At 39.7% G+C, this 24,494-nt stretch overlaps 1 protein-coding gene across 10 annotated transcripts in view; it reads right to left on the bottom strand.

The window, feature by feature from the left end:
- The window catches only part of FRYL (FRY like transcription coactivator), a 155,298-nt gene that overhangs the window by 110,985 nt on the left and 19,819 nt on the right, over positions 1-24,494 (bottom strand). For 4 of the 10 annotated variants that reach the window (XM_032224204.1, XM_032224206.1, XM_032224203.1 and 1 more), the window contains exon 1: positions 9,692-9,984. The exons of 1 other annotated variant lie outside the window; for it this stretch is intronic. In XM_032224204.1, coding sequence (XP_032080095.1) covers positions 9,692-9,851 — 160 coding nt within the window. In that variant the 5' untranslated portion in view covers positions 9,852-9,984. Of the gene's footprint in view, positions 1-4,200; positions 4,833-9,691; positions 9,987-24,494 lie in introns of those variants that run through there. 5 more of the 10 variants (XM_032224211.1, XM_032224212.1, XM_032224207.1 and 2 more) reach the window with 4 other exon arrangements.

Genomic DNA, 24,494 nt, shown 5'->3' with positions numbered 1-24,494 from the left:
CCTGAATTGAACTATGGAATAGCATTAGACAAGACGCAGAACCCTGCAGAGCCTGGGATTTAAACTGTCACTTCCCTTTAAAAGAAACTGCTACATTTTTTAAAACACAGAAATATATACATAAATTGCAGGGTTATTTTTTTTAAAAAAAGAAGAATAATATGCTGCAATTGACTGTATCTCCCATTTCCACAACTTAACATTCAAAAATTAGCATGCAGGTAACTCTCATGATGTGGATGCCTCATCCAAAGCAATATACTTACAGCTGCTGTTCCATAACTTTAGTAGGGATTTAATGTTAATTTCAAAAAGCACAGAGTCTTGTAGGCTCAACATCATGTTTCAGAGCTGCTGCAGCTGTAATTTTGTTGGTGTATCTTGTCTACCAGTCATCCCTTTTTTGCTCACAGACCAACAGAGTTTTGGCCCATAGCATCAGTATTTCATTACCATGCAGCCTTCGAGTGACGCACCACTATAGTAGAAATGCTGCTGAATGCAGATGACCTTCAGTAAGGAAAATAAAGTTCCCATGCTTGTCACAAAAGGACATCTTTCAGGATACTCATATTTCTTGATGACACACACTGGTCCCAAGATAAGACAAAATAAATAAAAATAAAAAATAAAATGCAGCTGAAGCCGAAGCTTTTAGTCATGTTGCTCTTGAAAACTTCAAATGGCAACTTACTGTAATAGCTCTTATTGCTATTCTGTTTGCAAATTGCAAACAAAACATTTTCACATTATGTGATCCCAACTTTAGAATCACTATTCTTCCATTTATCAAGTCCAAAATTCTATGCGACCAGTCAATAAGTAGGAATTTCTGCCTCTTCTTCAATTATCCTCACCCACATATCTCCCCATCTCTGTCCTTTTGAGTGCCCTACGCAGCACCGTTCTCTCAAGCGTTTCAGATGCGATTTGGAGGATGGCATAAGCGGGCCTTGGAAAGAAGGTCTGGCATGGCTAGCAGCTGCCTCAGATAGGGTCAGGTCAGGACTGCCTCCTCAGCAGTGGATAGAAGATGGGTAAAGCCATCTGGGGGCCTAGGAGGCGCTGCAGAGTACAGGGAAGTGGGGATTACTGGAGCCTTGCTTTATGGAAGCTGACTGCAGTGTGGGGCTTGAGGCAGCGCTCCTCAGGAATAGTGCTGGAGCTGAAGTTAGAGGCACAGGCACTTCAGCAGTCCCAGCCATCCACCCCTGCTCCTCTACTAAAAATGGAAGGGGAGGTGACTAATTTTTAAGACCAAACCCCAAGCATAAACCCCAAGGCAACAAATCAGGCAATGAGGAAGGGAGCTGTGAGAAGGAAGATCTTGGGTATAAAACAGAAGACGTAGGAAGCAAATGCAGGATAAGAGCTCAAATGCCTACTAGTCAATGCTGAGAGTTTGGGGGACAAACAAGGAGAACTTGAAAGTCCTAGGTAGGACATAGGGGCAGGTACAATATTGTTGCCATTACAGAAACTTGCTGGGATGGAACCCATGACTGGAATGTACTGCTAGAAGGATATATAAATTGTTCATTTAAAAAAACCCAGACTGTTGTGGCCCACCAGCAGAGCTGACAACAGATTTGGACAGTGAGGAGGTTGGGGAGGAACATGGGCCAGTCCTGGAGTCTGGGGAAGACTCTGATGAGGGCTCTGTGTCGGAAGTAGAGAGGGGGCCAGAGCCGTATGCCAGTTATCAGCTGCCTTCAGAGTCAGACATCAGTGAAGCAGACGAACAGCTGGAGCCTGTTCTCAGGGTGCGCATGTGCAAAGTTGCCAGATGAAGGGAACAGCTAAAGAACAGGGGTCAACTTGGGAGTAAGGCCACAGGTGGACAATAAATGCCCCCTCCCATAGGGAATAAAAGAGGAGCGAAAGGGGAGTGGAGTTTGCAGGAGACAATTAGTTCACTTAATTGTTTCATGACTCTCTGAAACTCTGAAACCATAAGTACGTTTCCAAACTTCCGGTTGGGCTGTTGAGGCTGTTTTTTGCCCTCCCCAGGCTTCAGAAAAGTCTCTGGAAGGCTTTCCTGAAGCCAGGGGAGGGCAAAAACAGCCTCCCCTGCCCCCCCAGAAGCCCTCTGGGAGCCAGAAATGGATCATTTCCGAACCTCAGGTTGGCCTGTTGGGCCCATTTGCCCTCCCCAGCCTAAAAGTTTTCCTAAAACCTGGGTTAGGCGAAAAACGGCCCCAACAGCCTAACCAGAAGTTCAGAAATGATGTTTCCAGTTTCTGGTGGGTGGGAGAGACCATTTTGGCCCTCCCCTGGCTTTAGGAAAGCCTCCGAAGCCTGGGGAGCAGTCGTGCGTGCATGCATGCATGGGGGGGTCTCGCACGCATGCACAGGTGGGCAGGGAGTATTGAGTGGTCACGCACACACAATTTTGGCATGCCATAAGAAAAAGGTTCGCCATCACTGACGTATATTGCCAGATTCACCACTGGTTATGAGGATCTCAGTGACCCAAAACAGTTTTCAATGTCATTAATGGGATGTAATCAAGTCTCTCTCCGAGAGAAGCAACCTAAGCCAGTAACAATTATTTGTATCGTTTGCATTCATTTGCAATGTGGCAAGTTTCAACTATATACCCTTTACCAAAACAGACAATGAGTAACTATTAGAAGGTAGAATTTCTCCACCGCATTTCAAAACAAACTCTTCATACCACTGCAAGGTTTCAACACAATTCTGTGCAGGCGCATCACCCAGATTGGCCAGGGAATAGCTGGAGGGAAAATGATTCCATCCCCAGAAAAGGCCATTTTACAGCGATTTATAAAAACAGATACTTAAATGGCTAGTTTACTTTCTTTGTCTAGAGGCTTTTTTCCTTGAGCAGTTATTTTGGTTCATTTCAAGGTTTACTTTCTTGAATAACCCATTGTTAAAACAAAGCTTCCCTTAATACCGTATGCAAAATATTTGCAATATACTTTATAATTAATGATATATCCCCAAGGCACTCCTTTATTTACTGTCTTTAAATATATATACTGCTTTGAGCTTTTTGCACATTGCTGCCTCAATTTTGAAGACAATTCTCAATCGTAATAATTCTTTTAGACATCTATGTGAAAGAAAAACACATAGAAAACACATAAAGACATTTATCTATAACAATAAATATTATATACATATACTATTTATTAATTTATAAGCAATATTAATTTATAGGGTTTGCAAGACATTGTTATATCCATATCCAATATTTCATTCTTATAAAGAAACCAAAATATACAATTGCAATTACAATTTGCAATTAGATACAACCATTTTTTCTATTTTAGAGAAGTCGAAACTATCATTTATAATTTCATGTGTTAAAAGATTTTGTTTCTCTAAATATTAAAAAAAAATAGTTAAAAGCTAGCTAGATACTGTAAAACTGAAGCTGGTGAGGCAAAAGTTACGATACTTAGTCCAAGCCGATGATTTGCATCCTGCATTGGTTCCTTATCAGCTTCCAAGTGCAATCTAAAATGCTGGTTTTGACTTACAAAAAGCCCTTTGTGGCTTGATGCTCAAATACCTGCAGAATTATCCTCTTCGGCACATTTGATCTGCTAATTGGCTCTTAACAGAAAGTGCCTTGAATTCTCCATTAATGCAAAGGGGGGCTGAGAGCTGCAGGCACTGTTTTTTTCAGTAGAGATTCCTGTGCTATGGAACCACCTTGTTCTGGAAATTAGATTGTTCTCTACATTATTGGCCTTCTGCAATTTTAAAAAAATTGTTTTATTGTTGCCTGAATTTATTCTTCACGTTAAAATATTGAATGTTTTATTGTATTATTATATTTTATTTGACTATTAAAATATGAACATAGAGCTTGATTCATAGTAGATCTCTGCAGAATAATTTCTTCCTGCAATAAAGCAACTAGTCCATTTGAGTTAACACCTTACTTAGTTACAAAATCTGTGGTAACTTCCAGTGAGCGGAAATTATTGTTATGTCCCAAAGAGAAATTTGACAAAAATGTTACTTTTTTCATTGTTGCTATTCTACATTCAAAACCGTGCTTAATTTTTTTATCCACTATTTCAATAAATGTAAACAGCATATTCAAAAGTAAAGATAGTATTTTTCATTGCTTATCAGTACTCCATTCACACATAACAGCAATAATTACATTCTCACATTTAAAACATTATTACAAAAGATTCTGTTTTCAATTTTATTTGTTACCTGTCTCAAGTCCCCATCTTCTAGCAATATTTCACTAGTAATTCAGCAGTTTATGACTGTATGCCTTAGGAACATTTCATTGCATTATCAGGATACGAAAATAGAAATAAGCAGATAATTTAAAGAGGATTCAGCTTCTGTCTACTATTCTAAAAAGCAGGATTGTAGACTACAATAAATCTATGTTTCATAAGTTCACATAGTTTTTGGCTAGCAATAATGCAAACTGAATTGGACAAATTCTAATGACACAAGAGTTTGGCAGCATTTAGACAATTCAAATACAGGATTAATCTTCAACCAAGCAATTAGAATACTTTTATGTCTTATCTCAATTGCTCAACCAAGGAGATTACATCCTACATAAACGTTAAAAACCTTTGGTTTCCTTTATTGCTTAAGATTGCCACCTGCAGTTTTGCTATCCCATCATACGTATAATATTTCAGCTTGAAAATCAGAAATACCAACTATAAGATTCAGAAAGTGGGAAAAAATTCCACTTTTCCCCCAAAGTTTTCTTGATTCTAAATTCGCCACAGCTCAAAGATATTATGAAAAAAGCTCTGCACAAATCACTATTCTCTTCACAAATGTGCAATAGGCACTTAGAACCAAACTAAAAGATTTTTCAGATTAACACTAACAGTACATACACATTAAACACAGCCATTTGCGTCATGGTTAATCTACAGCAATGCGACACTGAAATGGTGGGGAGGGAATTAAGACTTTATGTCCGTGGTATTTTCCCAGATGAAAATATTACCCTTCCTCTCCCTAAGTATCATGTCCTACAGAAGATTGCTACTGGCTCCACCAGTAATAGGTGGCTTCCTTTCTGAGCAACAATTCAGAAGCTATTCTTTTGGGATATCATAGACACAAAATATAAAAAATGGAAATTGGAATCACCTAGTCAAGCCCACTGTAGAAATCCTCTACTAAAGCATCCCCAACAGATGGCCATCCAGATTTTGCTTAGACGCCTCAAGCAAAAGAGAATCAACATAGCCTGTTCTGCTGTTGAACTCTACATATTTGGAAATATTTTGATATAAAATCTGCTTCATTGCAATCCACTGTTCCCTGTTCTGCTTTCTGGAATAGCTCTGAACAATTCTATTCTGTCTAAAAAAAATTAAAAAGAAAAGATAGTTTCTTGCATGCTCAAATGCCTGGATTTCAATACTCCTGCCCTCTGCGGTCTGGCTAGTTCTTTTAGTTAAATCCTTGCATTCCATTCAAATGTTTTGTCCCAACAAGTTATGAAAAGCTCAAATGAAGACATCAAAATGCAATCTGGATGGGGCAAAACGGACTGTGACTCAACCCTAGCAAGACGAAGTGGCTATGGGTAGCTGGACCTCCCTGGAGACCAAGATTTTCCATCTCTGGTCCTGGATGGGGTGGCACTACCCCAAACAGACTTGGTGTGCAATCTGGAGGCCCTCCTAGCCTTGTGGCTTCGAAGAGCTGGCGGCAGCTGTGGCCAGGAGGGCCTTTGCACACCTTCAGGTGGTACATCTGTTGTGCCCTGCTCACAGTAACTCAAGCCCTTGTAACCTGCTAATTAGACTACTGCAATATGCTCTACATAGGACTGCCCTTGAAAACCATTTGGAAACTTCAACAGGTGCGGAATGCTGCCACGTGTCTGATTACCAGTGTGTTTCCAGGTACAATTCAAGGTGTTATCACCCATCTCCTCCCACCTATGACTGCAGGACTGTAACTTTGTTGCTTGTATCCTTACTATTTATATTGATATTGTTTCCTGGCTGCTTATTTGTATCCTATGACCATCATTAAATATTGTACCTGATGATTCTTGACAAATGTATCTTCGTCTTTTTATGTACACTGAGACAAATTCCTTGTGTATCCAATCACACTTGGCCAAAAAAGAATTCAATTCCATTCCATTCTATTCTGAAATAGAATAGGCATGCTGCAGACCCCATCAGTCAAAGAATGTCATTTGGCGGGAACTAGAAGGTGAGCTTTTTCTGCAGCGGCCCCTGCTCAATGGAACATCCTTCCTTCACAGATTAGAATGGCCTCTACAAACCTCGCTAGGCTACAAGTCCAGGTGTCACATGTGCCAAGGGCTCTACTTCCTGGCTATAATGTTAACGGGCCAGATATCTTGCTCTTGTGTGTACTTTGAATTAAATGTTTTAATGTTTTCTACTGTTTTACTATAATTACTGTTTTAAATGTTTTTTTTTTTAAAAATTAATAGTAATATATGTTTTGACTTGTAAGCCACCCAGAATCATTTCCTAAGGTGAATGGCTACAGAAATCAATCAATCAAACAGACAAAATCTCCATAAAGGAGAATATTTGCAACTCATTAAAATGACGGGTCCTTGGTGCTCTCTGAGCTTGGTTCTTTTCTTGCAGACATTCCATTATCCAAACTATGTAACATTATCAGTGCTAGTGCTGATGATGTTACCTAGTTTGGGTAATGTAATGAAATATCTGCAAGGAAATAACAAAGCTCGGAGAGCACAAAGGACTCATTACATCTCCTCATATGTAGCGTCAATCACCTATCACTTTTTAACAAGGCAGAAAGGCCTGGGGAAAAGAGTGAAGTATTTAATTGGGGTAGGCTGTATTTCATGGAGTAAAAAAAAATGCACCTGAAGGAATTATATTTAAAATTCCAATCCAATTTCAGATTTCTGTGGAAGGGAGTGAGTGAGTGAGTAAGTAGGTAATAAGTAAGTAAGTAAGTAAGTAAGTAAGTAAGTTCGTTCGCTAGTTGAAGTGCAGGAAATCTGTGCTCATTTAAAAAGTTAAAGTAATCGTCAAAAATTTCCTGAATTTCTACTTTTTGATTGTGGGGACAGTGCTCAGAACATAATGGCTATATTTCTGTTAAAATGCCTATTACTATTTTTTTATAATTAAAAAAGAAATTATACAACCACCTCAACAAGCTAACTCAAGAGTGGCTATTTTGGAGAATGCATTACACTAGAATTAAGTATACATTAATGTTATCAACAGACAGTTCAAACCACAACGTTTCTTTCTAGCTAGCCATTTAAATCAAGAACTATACTGAACCTATTATAATGCTCAATGATTCATCATTTCCAACATTTATAATATGTATGACTGGAACATTTTATTTTAAATCCAAGCATGTTCATTTCACCAAGTTACAAAATTAAAACTAGCCTGGGAACTTTAAGTCCTCAATTCAAATATTACTTTGGATCAGTTTCTATATTTTAGTGCTATTAGAATTACCATAGGAGAATGTCAAGTCTGTATGTAAGGAAAATTTGCCAAAATTGTTTGGATGATTCATGGCTTGGTCAGTTTTGTTGGACAGCTCTTCCTTAGAAAAGAGCTCAAATATGATAATTAGATTAACAAAAATGGGAATTACATTAACAATATTACTTGGTATAATCTTGTTTAAGAAGGAAAAACATAATCCACACACTTTCAGAGCTAGTCTCTATTTGCAATTCCAGAATCAGATAAAGCACCAGGAAATAGCTATTCAATGTGTATTATTTACAAAATGAAAAAGAAATTTAAGATATACTAATTGAAATAAATCAATCAGAACAGAGCTGAAAGTGATCTTGGAGGTCTTCTAGTCCTTCTTCTCAAACAGGAGACCTTATACCATTTCAGACAAGTGACTGTCCAGCATCTTAAAAACCTCCAGTGATGAAGCAGCCACAACTTCTGAAGGCAAGCTGTTCCAATGTTTAATTGTTCTCACTGTTAGTTTCTCCTCAATTGCAAGTTGCTTTGTTCTCTTCTTGATTAGTTTCCATCCATTGTTTATCTTGTTTTTGGTGCTTTGGAAAATAAATTGTACCCCTCTTGTTTGTGGCAGCCCTTCAAATACTGGAATACTGCTAGTATACTGCTAACATGTTATCCCTTCTTTTCTCTAGACTGGCCATACCCAATTCCTGCAACCATTCTTCATGTGTTGATGTCTCCAGGCCCTTAATCATCTTACTTGCTCTTATTTGCACGTTTTCCAAAGTCTCAACATCTTTTTTGTAATGTGGTAACCAAGGCTGGATGCAACACTCCAGATGTGGTCTTACTTAGGATTTATAAATTGACACTAATATTTCTCTACTGCCGATCACTTCCTTGCCATTTTTATCCATGAATTTTTCTTAGGCTCTTTGTGAGTTTGTTAAAATCAGCTCTTTTATACTTTAACACACAGGTTGGATTATATTCTATTGCTTGTGTTAGCATTATACTGAATTTCAATATGGCATGGTTACTCTCGCCCAAGGTTCCAGCAACTTCAACTCCTATCATTTCTTCTCTATTAGTAAGAATTAGATCCAGTATAGCTTTTCCTCTAGTTCCCTCATCTACCTTTGGTTGAAAAAATTGACAGCTAAATCCAATCTCCTACTTCCTGTGTTTGTCTCCCATTTGTATCAGAGTAGTTAAAAGTCTCCCATTACTACATACATTTGTTAATTGATTAGCAAAGAGTTCATCTATTTCTTCTGCTTGGTTGGGTGGCCTAGCAATGTCATTTTTTCCCTCTTTTATATTGACACATGGATTCTAGGAGATTTTTATCCTTGGTTTTGTGTACTTCTGTAGAGATGTGGTGATCTTTTATATATAATACAACTCCACCTCCTCTTTTGTTAGGTCTGTTTCTTCTGAATAGTTTGTATCCTTCCATAAGTACATTCCAGTCATAAGTTTCATCCCACCAAGTTTCAGTAATGGCAACTATATCATAACTACCTTCATGTACTAATACTTCAAATTCACCTTGTTTGTTCCCTAATCTTATGAGAAACATGTTTCAGGTTAAATCGCGCAAGCATCCTTAGAATAAAAAAAGGGGATTATATTTACTAACCTCTTCCTTCTACTATAGCTCTCACTGCTTTAGTAAATTGTTCTCTTTTCCCAAAAATATTGACAAATAATACACATGGAAATGTTTTCTTGTATTTACTTCAGTAATCTCCTCAGATGTCTTTCATTTTCTTGTACAAAAGTTATAAAATATTTATTTTTAAAAACTATATGGATATCTTAATCAAATAATTCTGGGTAGCTAACAAAGCACAAAATAAAAAATACACAGAAATAGATTAAAAATATATTCCAAATAAAAATAATTAACTCTTTGATTGGCACAGAACAAATGCATAAACTGGGCTTTAATATTATCTTACACCTAAGGAAGCAAAACAAAAACAGAAAAAGAATACTATATTCAGTATCAATACTGAATACACTTTCCACATTACATCTTGTAATTTACAAACTGCAGCCCGATACCTTTCACAGAAGGATGTACGATTTGAATACCATTTAAATAAATGACCTCTTCAGCAAATGGTACACAAATTCATTTTCAAGGCAAGAAAACTGATTGCTATAGCTCAAATAATAGCACTATCTTTTAAAAATTACACTAGCTCTCAAATTTCCCATAATCAAGGCACATCAATACATACTGTAATTGGAATGCAGAAAATGAATGCCATCTTCATCTAAAGTCTGTCCTAATGAAAACAAACTGATGCGCCTCATTTTCAATAGTTTCGGAGAATTTTCAGAGACGGTATTTCCAACGTCTGACATGACAGAAGGCACAATTTTTTTAAAGAAGTCCATGTTTGAGTTTTACCATTCCTAGCACATTGATTAATGTCTTCTGTTTAATGGCACAAGCAGAAGTCCAGATGCTTGTGCAAACTTCCTTGAAGAACTTTTACAAGCCGGTCTGTGCTACTTTGCATAATGATGTCATACTAAACTTGGGTGGTGCGCAGTTCAAACACCGGCAAGCTAACAACTAACTGAGAAAAGTTTTAAAGATGTACATTTTAACAAACTAAAGCAGCCCAGTTATTAGAAATACTCTGAGACTGTAAAACTGTGAACATAAACCAATAAAAATAACTGGAATGATAATTTAAAGAACATAAAACATACAAATGCATACATATAAAGTATATTTCTATCTAATTAGCTGGAAGTTTTAGTTTTATCTTGTAAGGGAGGAGTATACTTCTGCACTCGAAAGATAAGAGTTATCACTGTGAAATGTTTGTGGCCCTTGTGAATATAGTTACCAATGTTTCCAATACCCTGTGCTAAGTATTCAGTCAGGTTATAACACAAATAAAGTTGTAATTACTTTTTTTAAAAAGACCATTTTCCCTTAGAAGGGCTGTCAAAAAATGGCAATTTAAGTCACAGCATTTTATACAAGGTATTTCCTGTAATACTGCATCTTTTATATTATATTCATAGAGAAAATTAGAAAGCATGTCTGTAACTTTTCAAAAGAATGTGCAAAGCAACATTTACTACTCTATATAACCTATTTTTCAAATTAATAAGACAGGTGTCTTTGAAGAATTTTAGCCTATATGTATTTAAGGACTGGTTCAGACCAGTTTTAGATAGGTAGGTAGATAGGTAGGCAGAAATTTCCAGCAATTATATTTACTATATAGTTCAGCCAAAAACCATTTTTTTTCAGTTTATTTATAAAAATTTGAATGAGCTGAATTCTGACATACATACCATCACATAGGAGGGTCATATCTTAGCCAGGAACACTAATAACCACTAGTCAGACATAGTTGTATGAAATGTCACTTATATTATTTCCAGAGAAATCTTTAAGCTTACATTTAACTCTTTTCAAGAGTAAAAGTAACATGAAACATAGCAAGATAGAAGTGGGTAGTTCATATTTTTGTTCTTCATAAGTCTTTAGGAAGTGTTTGATGTGAGAAAAACGTTTATTGTATGACTGCTTATACTGAAAAAGCATATGACAAAAGTTAATTAGTTTTCATTGTGGAATGTTTTGTACAAATATGTTGAAGATATGCTGCTAAATGAAACAAAAATAGTACATGATGAAAATAAACCTCATGGAAAATAAAAAGAAAGTTCAGGAAATGGTTCAACATTAACCAGAGAACTGTGATGTTACCTTGTGATTAATGTATTTATGGATAAATTTACAGGGGCAGCTTGTGGTGAAATCAGAGATATGATGGTGAGGTCATGCATTTTTTGTGTGCAGTCAATTTGTGCTGCAAAGGATTCAAATGATTTGCAATGACTATGAAGCTGCACAATGGAACAAGGAGTTTGGCTCTAAAATTAAAATGTCAAGATTAAGGTAGTTGTTGTGTTTGTGAAGTAACAAAGTGAATTGTTCCAAGTTATTCCTAAATGGAAAAACCTAGACCAAGCACATGAATGGAAACATTTAAAGATGTGCAAATGCTGGTAAAAATATGAAGGGATAATACATAACCTGCTTCAAGGAACCAATATTTGTGTAAACGCATGAAAACAGGAGAGAACATGCTTCTGCTCATTTTGTGAGGAAAGTGATGGTTATGTATGGCAAGAAAAGAAGAAGCTGACTGCAATGGGAATGAATTGCTTAAGACCTATGACAAGAAGAAATAGATCAAGAATGGGAAATGAATGTGGACTGGATGCTAGAGGGACCAGTACAAATGTCACATACACAAAATGAATAACACAATCTTTGGGCAAACTAGATTTAACTACATGTCTCTCATATCTTTAATTTCTGTGAATTATTATTTCTAACATATTTGCTTTTATTTGTTTACAGGTCTTATAGGCCTTGTTTTCTGAATTTACTCCTGGGCAGTGTAGTGGTTGTGAATACACTGTATTTTTCGGAGTATAAGACGCACCCTTTTCCCTCAAAAAAGAGGGTAAAAATCTGGGTGTGTCTTATATACCGAGTACAGCATTCTTGGCCTGCTGAAACCCCGCCCCCTTTGCAAAAAATGGATGTGCAGAGGGTTTGGGAGGCTTGCAAAGTGCTTCTGGGGGCTGGGGAGGGCAAAAGAAGAGCAAAAAATGGGCCATTTTTGCCCCCTCCCAGGTATTCAAAATCTCTAATGAAGTCAAGAATTGTACATACACTGGTATTTACATGAGAAGGAGGAAGAAAAAGATATCTGACTTGGGGTTTATATACTTGAATCTAGTTACTCCAACTAAAAGATGCAGGTGGAAAACTGTTTTAGCATTGAGTTTATTCACAGATCATCAACAGTTTGTCTATGAAAAATTCAGCAATACCACCCAGAAAAGTTAGCTATGTGCTATATAATGGATTCAATAAAATGTGACAAGAGACTGTTTCTTAGGTTAGGACTGAAAGGAGAGGTGGGAACTAGCATAGCTAGAGCCAGAGAGAATCACTGTGGGAACACAGAGAATTTACATTTGAACCTCAAGGTTAGGAAAAGAAAAGCCAAAAAGCTTTTGATTTGAAAAGACAAGGAACAGATTCAAGCATTAAAACCTGGAGATGATATATATATAGACAGCTTGTGTGTTATGCAGTAGGAAGGTCATTGGTACAGTACCTGTACAGCTGTGTGGCTTCTTATGTACAATAAAGGAGCTTATCTAGCAATGTCAGGTATGCTAGCTCCTTGCTCAGGGCAGGTTTCTGGAAAAACAGAGATTTATAGTTGCCCCTAACCTGAGGTCTTGCCCACTGATACTTATAAAAAGCACAGTCCTGTTTAGACAATAATAGGTAAAGATAAAGGTTTCCCTGCACATACGTGCTAGTCGTTTCCGGTTCTAGGGACCGTGCTCATCTCCGTTTCTAAGCCGAAGAGGCAGTGCTGTCCGTGGCCATGTGGCTGGCATGACTAAATGCCGAAGGCGCACAGAACGCTGTTACCTTCCCACCAAAGATGGCCCCTATTTTTCTACTTGCATTTTTACATGCTTTCAAACTGCTAGGTTGGCAGAAGCTGGGACAAATAACGGGAGCTCACTCAGTTATGTGGCCCTAGGGATTCGAACCTCTGAACTTCCGATCTTCTGATTCACAAGCTCAGCGTCTTAACCACTGAACCACCACATCCCTAGGCAACACTGAGGCTTCATAGTATACCGGAACTATGGCTTTCTCAAAGCAAGTAGACAGAATGGAAGTCCTACTTTAAATGCTAGCAACAATTTCCTGATTCTTGCCAACCACAGTTCTGAGCAATAGCTGAATATATGTATCTATACATTCAGCAGCACTGTTCACATCCTATCAATATATAATGATAAAATGAAGTCTCAAAACTTAGCATGTAATATTTTTATTGAATAAGATTACTCATTTACTGTAATCTCCTCTGGAAATCTTTCTCTATAGTTAATTTGCACATTATTTGCAGGCTAGTCTCTTGAATTTGTAATAAATACAAAAATGGCAGATTATTGACCCTTGTAGAACTTTTCAAAGCTACTTAAAGATTGGGTTTGAACTTTTATAAAAATGGATTAGAATAGCAAACAATGTCAGTTTCAAAACGCTGCAAAATTTTTGAATCAAGGAAAAAAAGCTATCATACATAGTAGCATCTTCCTTTTAAAACTTATATTGTTGGAAAGAAGAGGGAGGGTCCTGTAACACACAGCTGACCACTGAAGTTATCTATGCTCTTTTACATTGCCCTTCCAGAATAAACTATCTTTGGCAAATCTCAAATTAACAAATAAGAACTGGATGATAACCGAATAACAGAATTGGAAGGGAGATCTTCCAGTCCAACACTCTGCACAATCAGGAGACCCTATTACAACATAATAGGATACCTGAGAAAAGGCATCTACATTGCAACATATTGAGAATGCTAAGGCCATATTTTACAATAAATTCCAAGGCAGTAATTCCATGTTACAGCATCTTTGAAATTCTATTAAATTTTTTACCAATTGCTAAAAAAGGCTATATATAGTACTAAAATGTAACAAATGTCACCTGAGTTTAACCTGATAAAAATTTCTATTTTTGTGCTGATAAAGCAATGTCCTTACTTAGCACGAGATCTAATGGCATAGTGCTGAGTGCGCACTTTAAATAAGAAACACAAGCCTATTCAGCGAACCTAGAAAACCACAAAGTTTCCATTCAAGAATTAAGAAAATGCAGTATTATGAAGTTTAGTAAACAAGTCAATGGCAAAACAAATACAATATAGGTATGAGATTTTGTTACAGAAACTTAAGTCACAAATCCAAACATTCTCTACCTAAATTTAGGAATATATGCAAATTAATAGCTACTTTTTCAAACTTAAAAGAGAAACCCTTCATACATGTTGGTAATGCTAGTTTCTATTTCTTAGCATTTTATTATACATATTACCAAGTCTTTCCTCAGTTTTGTAATACTGTTCACTAAAATAATAATAATGCAATAATAATAATAGGCCCAAATATTTCCCTTGCCTGATGGTAAATCCCTTGATAAGAAAAGTGATGCAAACAATACTGGAACTGTAAAACGGATAAGTTTTTTTTTTCCTTCTTCAGAATGTAATCTTTTGGTTTTAAAGGTCCTGATTCCCTCCAAATACTAATACACTACTTCACAAATGATCTATTCCTTAAAATTAACCACTCTTTACTGCTACAAACTTTGTCCAACAATCTGTCTTTTTTATCAAGGTTGGACACACATCTGGTCTATGAAAATGGTGTTTACTCCTTGAAATTACAGTCTAAAATGAGATGATTTTCATTTTTGTGTTAATCGTGTCCTGCCACCTTTGCTTTGGTTTTCTGTGTGGGCATTTGCCATCAGTGTTAGTTATGATGCTGGAAACATCTAGCTTGGTAGGGAGAAGGGATCAAGTGCGTGGCTGGTCTAGAGTCTCTGTGCAACCACAAAAGGCTGCCAGACTGGAGAGATTCCTGCATTATAGGCAGAAGATAATTCAGTTCCTTCGAACTCTGCACATTTGGATTTGATTTTTTAATACTTGAACATTCGCAGTACAGGTAAAGATGCATAGAAAATATCCATACCGTTGTATGTGTTTTTCCCACATTTTCTATTACTGGTGCAATGTCCATCTGTGCGTCACTATTACCACTGTTGACAAGGTCAAGAAAGTAAAAAAAAACAAAACACCCCTAATGACTAAACAAGCATCCACATCCCCATGGCATGTAAAGGGTGCTCAGCACTTTTGGTGGGTGGCCTGCATTCAGCTCCATACAATGCTACTGGTTGGATTATTGATTTAGGTAAATTGGCATACACCTATCGCAGAGTACGCCAGTGGTCTCCTTCTACGCACCTATGTTGCATTTATTTTCACATGCACTACCTCATTAATGAGTCACTTTGCAGATGGGATCCTAAGTAACATACATGCCCAGTGTTGTGGACTGCCAACAGCCAGCAGAGCTGGCAGCAGATTCGGATAGTGAGGAGGTAGGGGAGGAACGTGGGCCAATCCTGGAGTCTGGGGGAGGCTCTGATGAAGGCTCTGTGTCAGGGCAGAGAGGGGGCCAGAGCCATATGTCAGTTATCAGCTGCCTTCAGAGTCAGACATCAGTGAGGCAGACGAACAGCTGGAGCCTGTTTCCAGTGTGTGCATGAGCAGAGTGGCCAGATGAAGGGAACAGCTAAAGAAAAGGCCACAGATGGGACGATGCCCCCCCACCGAGGAAAAAAAGAGAGCGAAAGGGGAGTGGAGTTTGCAGGAGACAATTAGTTCGCTTAATTGGTTCGGAGTCTCCAAGACTCCTTGCCAAGTTTTGCAGATATCGGCCTGGCAGCTCTTCAAGCCAGATGAGGTCTGTGACTGTAAATCCTCCTTTGAAAGACTTTACTGGATGTGAATGAGCAGAATTCTAACCAAACTGGATCTACGGTCCAGGGAGAGGAAAACCTTCCCTGAACAGGAATCAATAACTGCCCCCAAGTGAAGGATCCTGGTGGACGGGTTGAGGGAACTCTTCTCGAAGTTAAAAGAAAAACCTAAACGTTGAAGGGTGTCTATGACCTGCATAAGGTCCGCCCTAGTCTGATCTGGCGACACCCCTTGGATAAGGATGTCACCCAGGTAACAATGTAGCTGGATGGGAAAACCTCTCAAGTATGTCGCCACTACCGCCAGCACCTTGGTAAAGGACCTGTGTGCTGATGACAAACCAAACGGTAGGGCCCTGTATTTTTAATGGATGCCCAGGTAAGAGAATGTGAGGAGCCGCTTATGTTCTAGGAGGATGGGAATATGAAGGTAAGCCTCCGTGAAATTTATAGAGGCCATGTAGGGGAAGCCACCTTGAACTTGCGATAAACTAAATATTGGTTCAAAAACTTCAAGCCCAGAATAGCTCTCCAACCCACCCATCCCAAAGCCTTCAGCCCAAGGAACAGATTCGAATAGAACCCCCGACCCACCTGGCCCGCTGGGAACCAGCTCCACCACAGCTATGTCAAGCAGATGTTTAATAGCCTGACGCATCAGACTGCATTTCTCTACACTCTGAGCCGGGGGAAACGTGCGGAAGACGTTCGGGGAAATAGAAAGGAACTCTAAATGAAGCCCATATGTAACTGTGCTGAGCGCCCAAACGTCAGTTGACATTTCTTCCCAGGCCTCAGAAAAAAGAGCCAGGCAAACACCAATGGGTGAGATCAAAGACGACCTATTTGCCCTGGCGGTAAGGGCGACCACCTCCCCCTCGAAAGGGGCACTTACTCTGTTGTTGGAAACGGGGCCTATCCCTGAGAGGCAATGGACAACACCATTGCTCTGGAAGCAAACTTCATGGCATTCAATGTGGCATCTGCCGAAAACTGCGCCAACGCCACCAACTTGTTTAAGTCTTGGTGAAGCAACACATCCTCCAGAGGGATGTGCTCCTGGATCCTCTCCATCCACAGGATAGCTGTGTGGTTGAAGAACGAAGCAGATGTCGCTGCCTTGATGGCCCAGGCCGCAGACTGGAATGTCTTCCTCAGCATCATCTCTGCATTCCTGTCATCTGCCTTCAGGTGGTCAGCCACATCCCTGGCAACCAGAGAGGTAGGAGACGCCAAAGCGACCACAGGGGTTTCACAGTGGGCAGCTGTAAGCCCTGGGAGATATCTGGCTCAATATGATAAAAATGTCTATCATTACTGCCAGGGTTGGGAAAGGCTGCAGGCTTCTCCCATTGCTTCTTCACCACCTCCAGAAATAGGTGAGGAGCAGGGATATCCTCTTTAACGGCCTTGGGATCAGAAAAGACCAGTCCCTGAGGTTTCTCCACTGTAACCCCCTTCTTAGCTCCCTCCTTAGCCCCTTCACCCTCTTCTAGCTGGGCAGTGGCACGTGCTTGCGCAGAAGGGAACGAAATAAATTTGGAGGGAAAAGGCCAGTGAAAGCCGGAGGCTTGGAATCTTCCTTATCTTCAGACAAGTCAGGGTCCCTCTGGGCCTTGTCCCCTGACACTGAACCTTTACTAGCCAGGGAAGGAGACACAGGGCGGTTCACGGGACCAGTGAGAGGACGTGCCTGAGAGCAGCTGGCCTAAGGGTCTTGCCCTGATCCGCTGCAAAGGACCGAGCGGCCTGTTGCTGCAAGCCAACAGCAATGCCAGAGGAAATGGCCCTTTCAATAAGACTCTGCAACTCCCTAGGAAGATCGTCCACATCCAATCAATCCCAGCAGGAATTTACTGGGTCTTGAGATGTCCCAGCCTGGGGAGCCAGGACAGGCCTAGGTAAGGCTGATCCCCAATGGGGCCCACCTGCATACAGGAATCCCCCAAATCCAGATCCTGGTCTTCCAGGGAAAGGGGTGCTAAAGGGGAAACCTCCCCCAAAAATCTCCCTAGGGAAGCTGGGAATCCTGGAGGGGGGAGGGAATCCTGGGCCCTTAACTTCTCTGCCCTAGAAAAGGTCTTGGAGATGGCCCTATGTCTCCTAAGCTCATCCCTCTGGGTGGCACGTGAGGGACGAAAGACAGAAGCAGCCCTTTGTGCCCTAGCCGAGGCAGTGGGGCACTGTCTGGAAGATGGGCCCTCCCCAGGAGAATGTGGGGGGAAAGGGAACCTTTCTGTCTCCTTCACCATCTTGCCATGTGGCAATACTCACGCCCTCCTTGCGAAGCCTCTTCGATGCTCTTCCAACTCCACTCCTTGGCTGCAGCAGGCAAGAGAAGGAAAAATGGAAAAGAATATCTGTCTCCCAGTTTCCAGGCAGCCCCAACATCAATGTCAAGCACGGTGTGCTTTAGGGGCTGCCGCAGAGGCTTGCCTCGGCTCCAAACACCCATGCACCGTTTCGCCGCTCCGCGGCTTGCCTGCAGCCTCAATTAACTCTTTGCGCTCTTGCAAGCGCTCCATCGATTCCAGCCGCCAAAGCCCTTTGCAAGCCAGTCAGAGCGCCAGAGGGCTATGGGGCTGGAAATCCCGAGCCTGCAATCCCCCCCCCCCCGATCGCCCAGGAGCCAGGGGTTGCCTCCATGTGGCTGGTGCGGCTCAAAATGGCAACCGAACCTTCCCAGCCCCCAGCAACTAAATCACTCTCCCTGCTGGTCAGAATGGAAACCACAGTAGGTGACTTGCTAGCAGGAGAAGGGAGCTGATTCCAAGGGAGCTGCTTTCAAGGAGGCTGCAGATGGCAAGGAGGGTCCAGTAGAAGTACTATCAGGAGAAAAAAAAAGTTTAAGTCTCGATTGTGGCTGGACTGAGATGAAACTGGAAGTCAAGGGTGGAGCCCAGAGGCGTGGCTTCAGCTTCATCCCAGCCTCATGGCCAATTGGGCGTGATAATACCATTACTGGAGCCTCCTGCCCTTTACTTCGGAAAATAACACAAGCAGTTTGTCTTCACTAGAACTTCACAGCTGACCTGGATGCTGTAGGTACTGGGACTAATCTTAGAAACTCAAATCTTCTTGATATTGTGATGCAGATTAGATTGGCTAATGTGGTCATTCCGTGTCTGGGTAAAGTGCTGCAGTTCTTCTCTGGTACTAGCCATAAGCAGGATATCACCAGTCTAGAGCAGAATGCACCGTGATGCAGACATTTGCATGATGGTATCCATGAAGAGAATGAACAGCAAGAGTGATAACACAAAGCCAACCTTTGCAGGAAAGCTATCAGAAAGGTGGGGCAGTGGTGGGTTTCTATCGGTTTGGATTGGTTCTCCCGAACTGGTAGTGCTGCCTTCAAACAGAGAGGGAACCGGTTCTCTGTTTTTGTCTTTTTTTAAAGTGGGCCTGCCCGCCCCTGGGTTATACTTACCTTTATTCTAGCTTCCGAAGCCTAGCTGACTCGAAGCGGCAGATTTAATTGCCGCTCTTGTTTTCCTTTTGTTCTAAGTAATTTTTTAGTTTAGTTAGTTTATTTGTCTTGTATGCCGCCCACTCCCGAAGGACTCTGGGCGGCTCACAATAGACAAGGGAAGGGGGATAAATAGACAAAGACAACACTTAAAAAAAATGCAACATTCACAGTTTCCGTGGGGCTGGATGTTTCACAAGCCCCCCGGCATGCTGGAGCAGCCAGGACTTGGTGGCTTTGCGGAAGGCCGGGAGGGTAGTAAGGGTCCGGATCTCCACGGGGAGGTCATTCCAGAGGGCTGGAGCTGCAACAGAGAAGGCTCTCCCCGGGGAGTCGCCAGCCGGCATTGGCTGGCAGATGGAATCCGGAGGAGACCTAACCTGTAAGATCTAATCAGTCTATGGGAGGTAATCGGCAGGAGGCGGTCTCTCTTTTTGTTCAATTGTGCATGCGTACGTGCTCAGCGAACCAGTAAGGAACCCTCTACTGGGCTGGTGGCACATAATACTCAGCAGATTCATGTTACAATTAGCTTGGGCATACCATGGTCACATAGCGAATACCTATCAGGTTATATGAAGCACATTCAAAATCGTTTTCTAGGTTGAGGAAAGCCAGGTTTGATGACTTCTTTTCTCTATGCTTCCCCATGAGTAGGCAAGCTGCAAAAATGTGTTGGAAGTGTTCAAACCTTTGACAAAACTGCACTAGTTGATACTGATTTCAATGATTAAACATTTTAATTGTGTGTGACAAGAGGATTGTTTGGAGTTGTCTCTGGATCACTTCTGTTCTTAAAGATTAACTGTCATACAAGCAGCAGGGGTCTGGCCAGAATCCACAATGCCAAAGAAGTGAAATGTAAACCACACAACCAAAACATTTTGTTCATTTTTGACTTTGCTTCCATGCTTGAATTAAATCCATATAATTTGAGAGATCTTGGCAACTCAAAATATTTGTCTTGTTGCTAATAAAGATTTTTACCTGCTTGGGGGTAGGGAATGGGAATGCATATGGAGATAATCAAACAAGAAAACTAGTGTCTCCGTTGTTGAACACATCATCCCATCTCCCCTAAATACTTTCTTCCTGCTAAATATTAGAGGAGAGACTACCTGGAATTCCATTTTCCATCTCCCTTCTGCTACTGCTATTTACACAAAAGGTTAAGGATATAACTTTATGCTAGGAACATAAAAGGATTAAAGCCATGCCCTTTTGGGATGGTGATGGCTCATGTTTCTCTTTTTCTGCTTTGGCCTGGTTTTTATTTCAGTTTGCCAGTTTAACTCTGTTGTGAACTTTGCTAATGTTTAATAAATAAACATCTAGCTGTATTATTTTTTTTTAGCTGTATTGAGTGGCATGTGTGTTTGCTCCGATCTGGATATAAAGATTGACTGGAAATGTTATGTACCAGGCACAAACTAAACAAGAAAATTCCCATTATGGTTTTCCAATGAGGAGTTTGTGTGCCCATCAGGAAGCCACGGTCAAGCTCTGGGCACCTATAGCATTGCAGTCACAAACGGAACTGCTGTTAAAACTGTTCAGAAAACTATAAATATATTGTAGAGTGAATCAAACTTCATGATGGATGTTTATCTTGAGAATATAATTGTCACACCAGCCTGATCCGAAAAATAAAGGGAATTTTCTAAACAAAGTTAAAAGGGAGAAATATAATCTGTCATTACTTCAACAGAAAGGGGCATATAATTAAAGTATAATGTAGTTTACAGAAGTAAGACCTATACAACAGAGAGAGATTAGATCAGTGGTAGTAAACCTGGTCCCTACCGCCCACTAGTGGGCGTTCCAGCTTTCATGGTGGGAGGTAGGGGTTTGTCCAATACTGAAGCACTTTCCTTTTTTTAAATTTAATTGACTTTAAAAAAAAATCATAGCATTATTTAAAAACATTTTCATTAGGTTTTCATAAAATTACCATTACTGTGGAACCGGTGGGTGGTTAGAAAATTTTACTACTAACAGAGATACAAAAGTGGGCGGTAGGTATAAAAAGGTTGGCTACCCCTGGATTAGATCAATGTATTAAAAAAATATGTCTGCACAGGAATTGCAAAACCAACAAAATACAGGCAAAGAAACTGTTTTTGTTAGTAAATAAATTCTTACTTAATATTGAACATAATTTTGAATTTGAAAAGAAACTATTTCTTGCTGGATATCGGTGCATCAACATATCAGTTAAAAAAAGATGTGTTTATAAGTCTAGATGAACATTACCAGGAAAAAATTAATTTAGTTATTGGATATTGATTGACATACAAGGAAAAGGCAGCAGTGAAGTAAAATAACTGATAAATCATAATGAAAACAGAAATATATTTCAAAAAGTGACTCAGCTATCCAAATTGGAGGCAAATTACCTAAGTTTATGTTACCTTAAGCATTGTATTGTAAAATGCTATTGAAAAATGAACTTTGGACTGTTGGAAAGGAACATGTAATAAAATTAATGGAAAAACACAATGAATCTAATATGCTGGAGCTTATGCAATCTAAAGCAAACAAGGTAGCAGGATGCATGCATAATAATCCCATAAATGGCAAGGTTTTATCACAGATGTCATGTCATGAAAATAAAAAATGAGGCCTTAGCAATTGGTCTGAAATTCTGTCCTTGCAAGACATGAAGGGAATTAAAATATGATTGTTATTGTTGTCCCCAAGATGTTCCAGCCAGGCAGTTCCGTAAACTGTTGCGTCTTTTCAATTTTGCAGCTGTTTTTCCCAGGTGTTGTCAGAAGGTTAGTGGTCTGTCCAATGTTACCCTCAGATACTTCAGAGAGTTATTGCACGGTAAAACATGACTCCAGAACCTCGGGGAGGGCTAGTCATTTGCATATCTGTGGCTGAGGTAGAATAATAGCTACCTCTGTTTTTGTTAAGCTTGGTTGGAGGCGCTGTTTTTTGAACTACTCATCCAGCATCTAAAGATCTTGAAAAAGGATGTCACCTGCATCACTGAAGTTGATTCTTTGGACTGTGAGATTGACATCATTGGCATAAATAAATTTCCAAGAAACAGGTTCAGGCAGGTCATGGATGTATAAATTAAAAGTGCAGGGGATAGCACTGATATTTGTGGTGGTCCATTATTCAACTTGTGACATCCGCTTTTGTCAAGTTCTGTGAAAACTTGAAATAGCCTGTAATTCAGCATGTTGTCAATCAAGAGAATGATGTTGTGACAAAGTATAACCTTGACTAGTTTCAGGAGAAGCTCTTCTCTCCAGAGAAAGCCGCTGAAAGGTCATGAAAGAGACATTTTTCATTTTCTTTTGGAATCCATTCTCCAGGCAGGAAGTTAATGCAAGAACTTCATCACTACAATCAGAGTCCAGCTTGTTCTACTTGAATTGCAGATTTCTAGGGCTATTCTGTGAAGTGAAACATGTGGTTTTTAAGCAAATCAGGTTTTCTCCATCGACTTTGCTTGTCACAAATGGCGATCACATGATGCCAAGATGCAGCAGCCATCACACATACATGTTGATTGCCAAGTAAGCAAATCAAGATCACATGACTTAACAGGGTGCTGTAACGGTCATATGTGTGAAGAACAATCTTAAGTCACTTTTTTCAACATCACTGTAACTTGGAATGGTTACTAAAGGAATGGTCATAAATTGAGGACCATCTGTATTACAATGCATGGCATATACATTTTTTGACAAATATTGTTGCTGTATGTTAAGATGCTAGGCTGACATCTTCTGGTAATAGGTTGTAACACCTCAGAGTGGAGGAGAAATTTTGAAGGAGATAATTTACAAGTGCCAATTCTAATATGGCAATTAGGTCTGTATAAGAGCTGCCTCTCACATTTTGCTGTCAATTGCCCATCTTGTCTATAGCCTGGCAATAATTTGTTCCATCAGATGCCCAATTCTAGAAATTCAAGGCTTCATTTTTGCATTATCTAGCTTAGAAATATTTTAATAGATATATTTTAATTTGTTTAAAATCAGAATGGAGGGAAATCCATCAAAATGATATTATATTCATTGATATTACTGAACTATGCCTTTAATTTTCTTTTAAGGGCACAAGAATTTTATTTTTCACTTGAACAATGACAACACTGGAATGCTTTGAAAAAGACACTGAACGTTAGCCAACTTTTTGTCCTGCTTTTAAGTTCAAAACCATCCTGAACAGCCTCATTCCAATTAGGACTCATGCTGAGATCAAAGCAGAGATCTACTAGGTAGCCATTGGAATTGTGCAGGGCTTCATATAAGAATGGATGTGTGTGCGCAAATAGGGCTTATCGACATCTTAAATCAAATGCATCTTTCCCAGGGACTATGCTGTTGCACAGGAAATTCACATAGTTATTTACAGCATGAAGCTGCTTTAAGGAGCTGCTGACAGGTGCTATCCAAACATTTCAGCTACACCTCTGCCCCACTAAATACCTTTTTGCTTTCACTCTGATGTGGTGAACAGTATGTACAGAGATACAACATGAAAAGTAAGCATATTGCATAGCAAAGTAATCAAGTAAGGCCATTTCGCAGACCTTGTGGTCTACAATAAAAGAAACACAGATAAAGTCTTGGTACATGAATAAAGAGGTCTACAGTGTAAATTAAGCATACAATAATTATATCTAAGTATTCATTACTTCAAGTTACATGCAATTTTTTAAAAGATATGTCATATTTGCTTTCTGTTTTGTTTAGTGGTGGGATGCAACCCAAATGAGGGTTGCCACAATCCTGTGGGTAAATTTTGTCCAAGCAAGATGCAGGACATGATGAATTGAAGCAAATTGATTTGACATTTCTGAGCAAATCAGACTATGATGAGTATATAGTGACTTATGACAGTTCATTTAGTGACGTTCAAGGTTACATCAGTTTAAAACTTTAAAAAATGACTTATGACCATTTTTCACACATAGGACCGTTGCAGCATCCTCACCATTATGTGATCAAAATGCAGATGCTTGGCAACTGACTCATATTTAAGACCTTTGCAGTGTGGTGGGATCATGTTATCCCCTTTTGCGACTTTCTGAGAAGCAAAGTTGAGGAGGAGGCTAGATTCATTTAATAACCCTGCTAATAATTTAACAATTACAGCGATTCACGTAACACTAGTGGCAAGAAAAGTCGTAAAATGGGAG

The sequence above is a fragment of the Thamnophis elegans genome, chromosome 9 (assembly GCF_009769535.1).
Source record: "Thamnophis elegans isolate rThaEle1 chromosome 9, rThaEle1.pri, whole genome shotgun sequence".
Taxonomy (NCBI): Eukaryota; Metazoa; Chordata; class Lepidosauria; order Squamata; family Colubridae; genus Thamnophis; species Thamnophis elegans.
The sequence above is the reverse complement of the archived record's forward strand: the minus strand, read 5'-3'. Positions and strand labels throughout refer to the sequence as shown.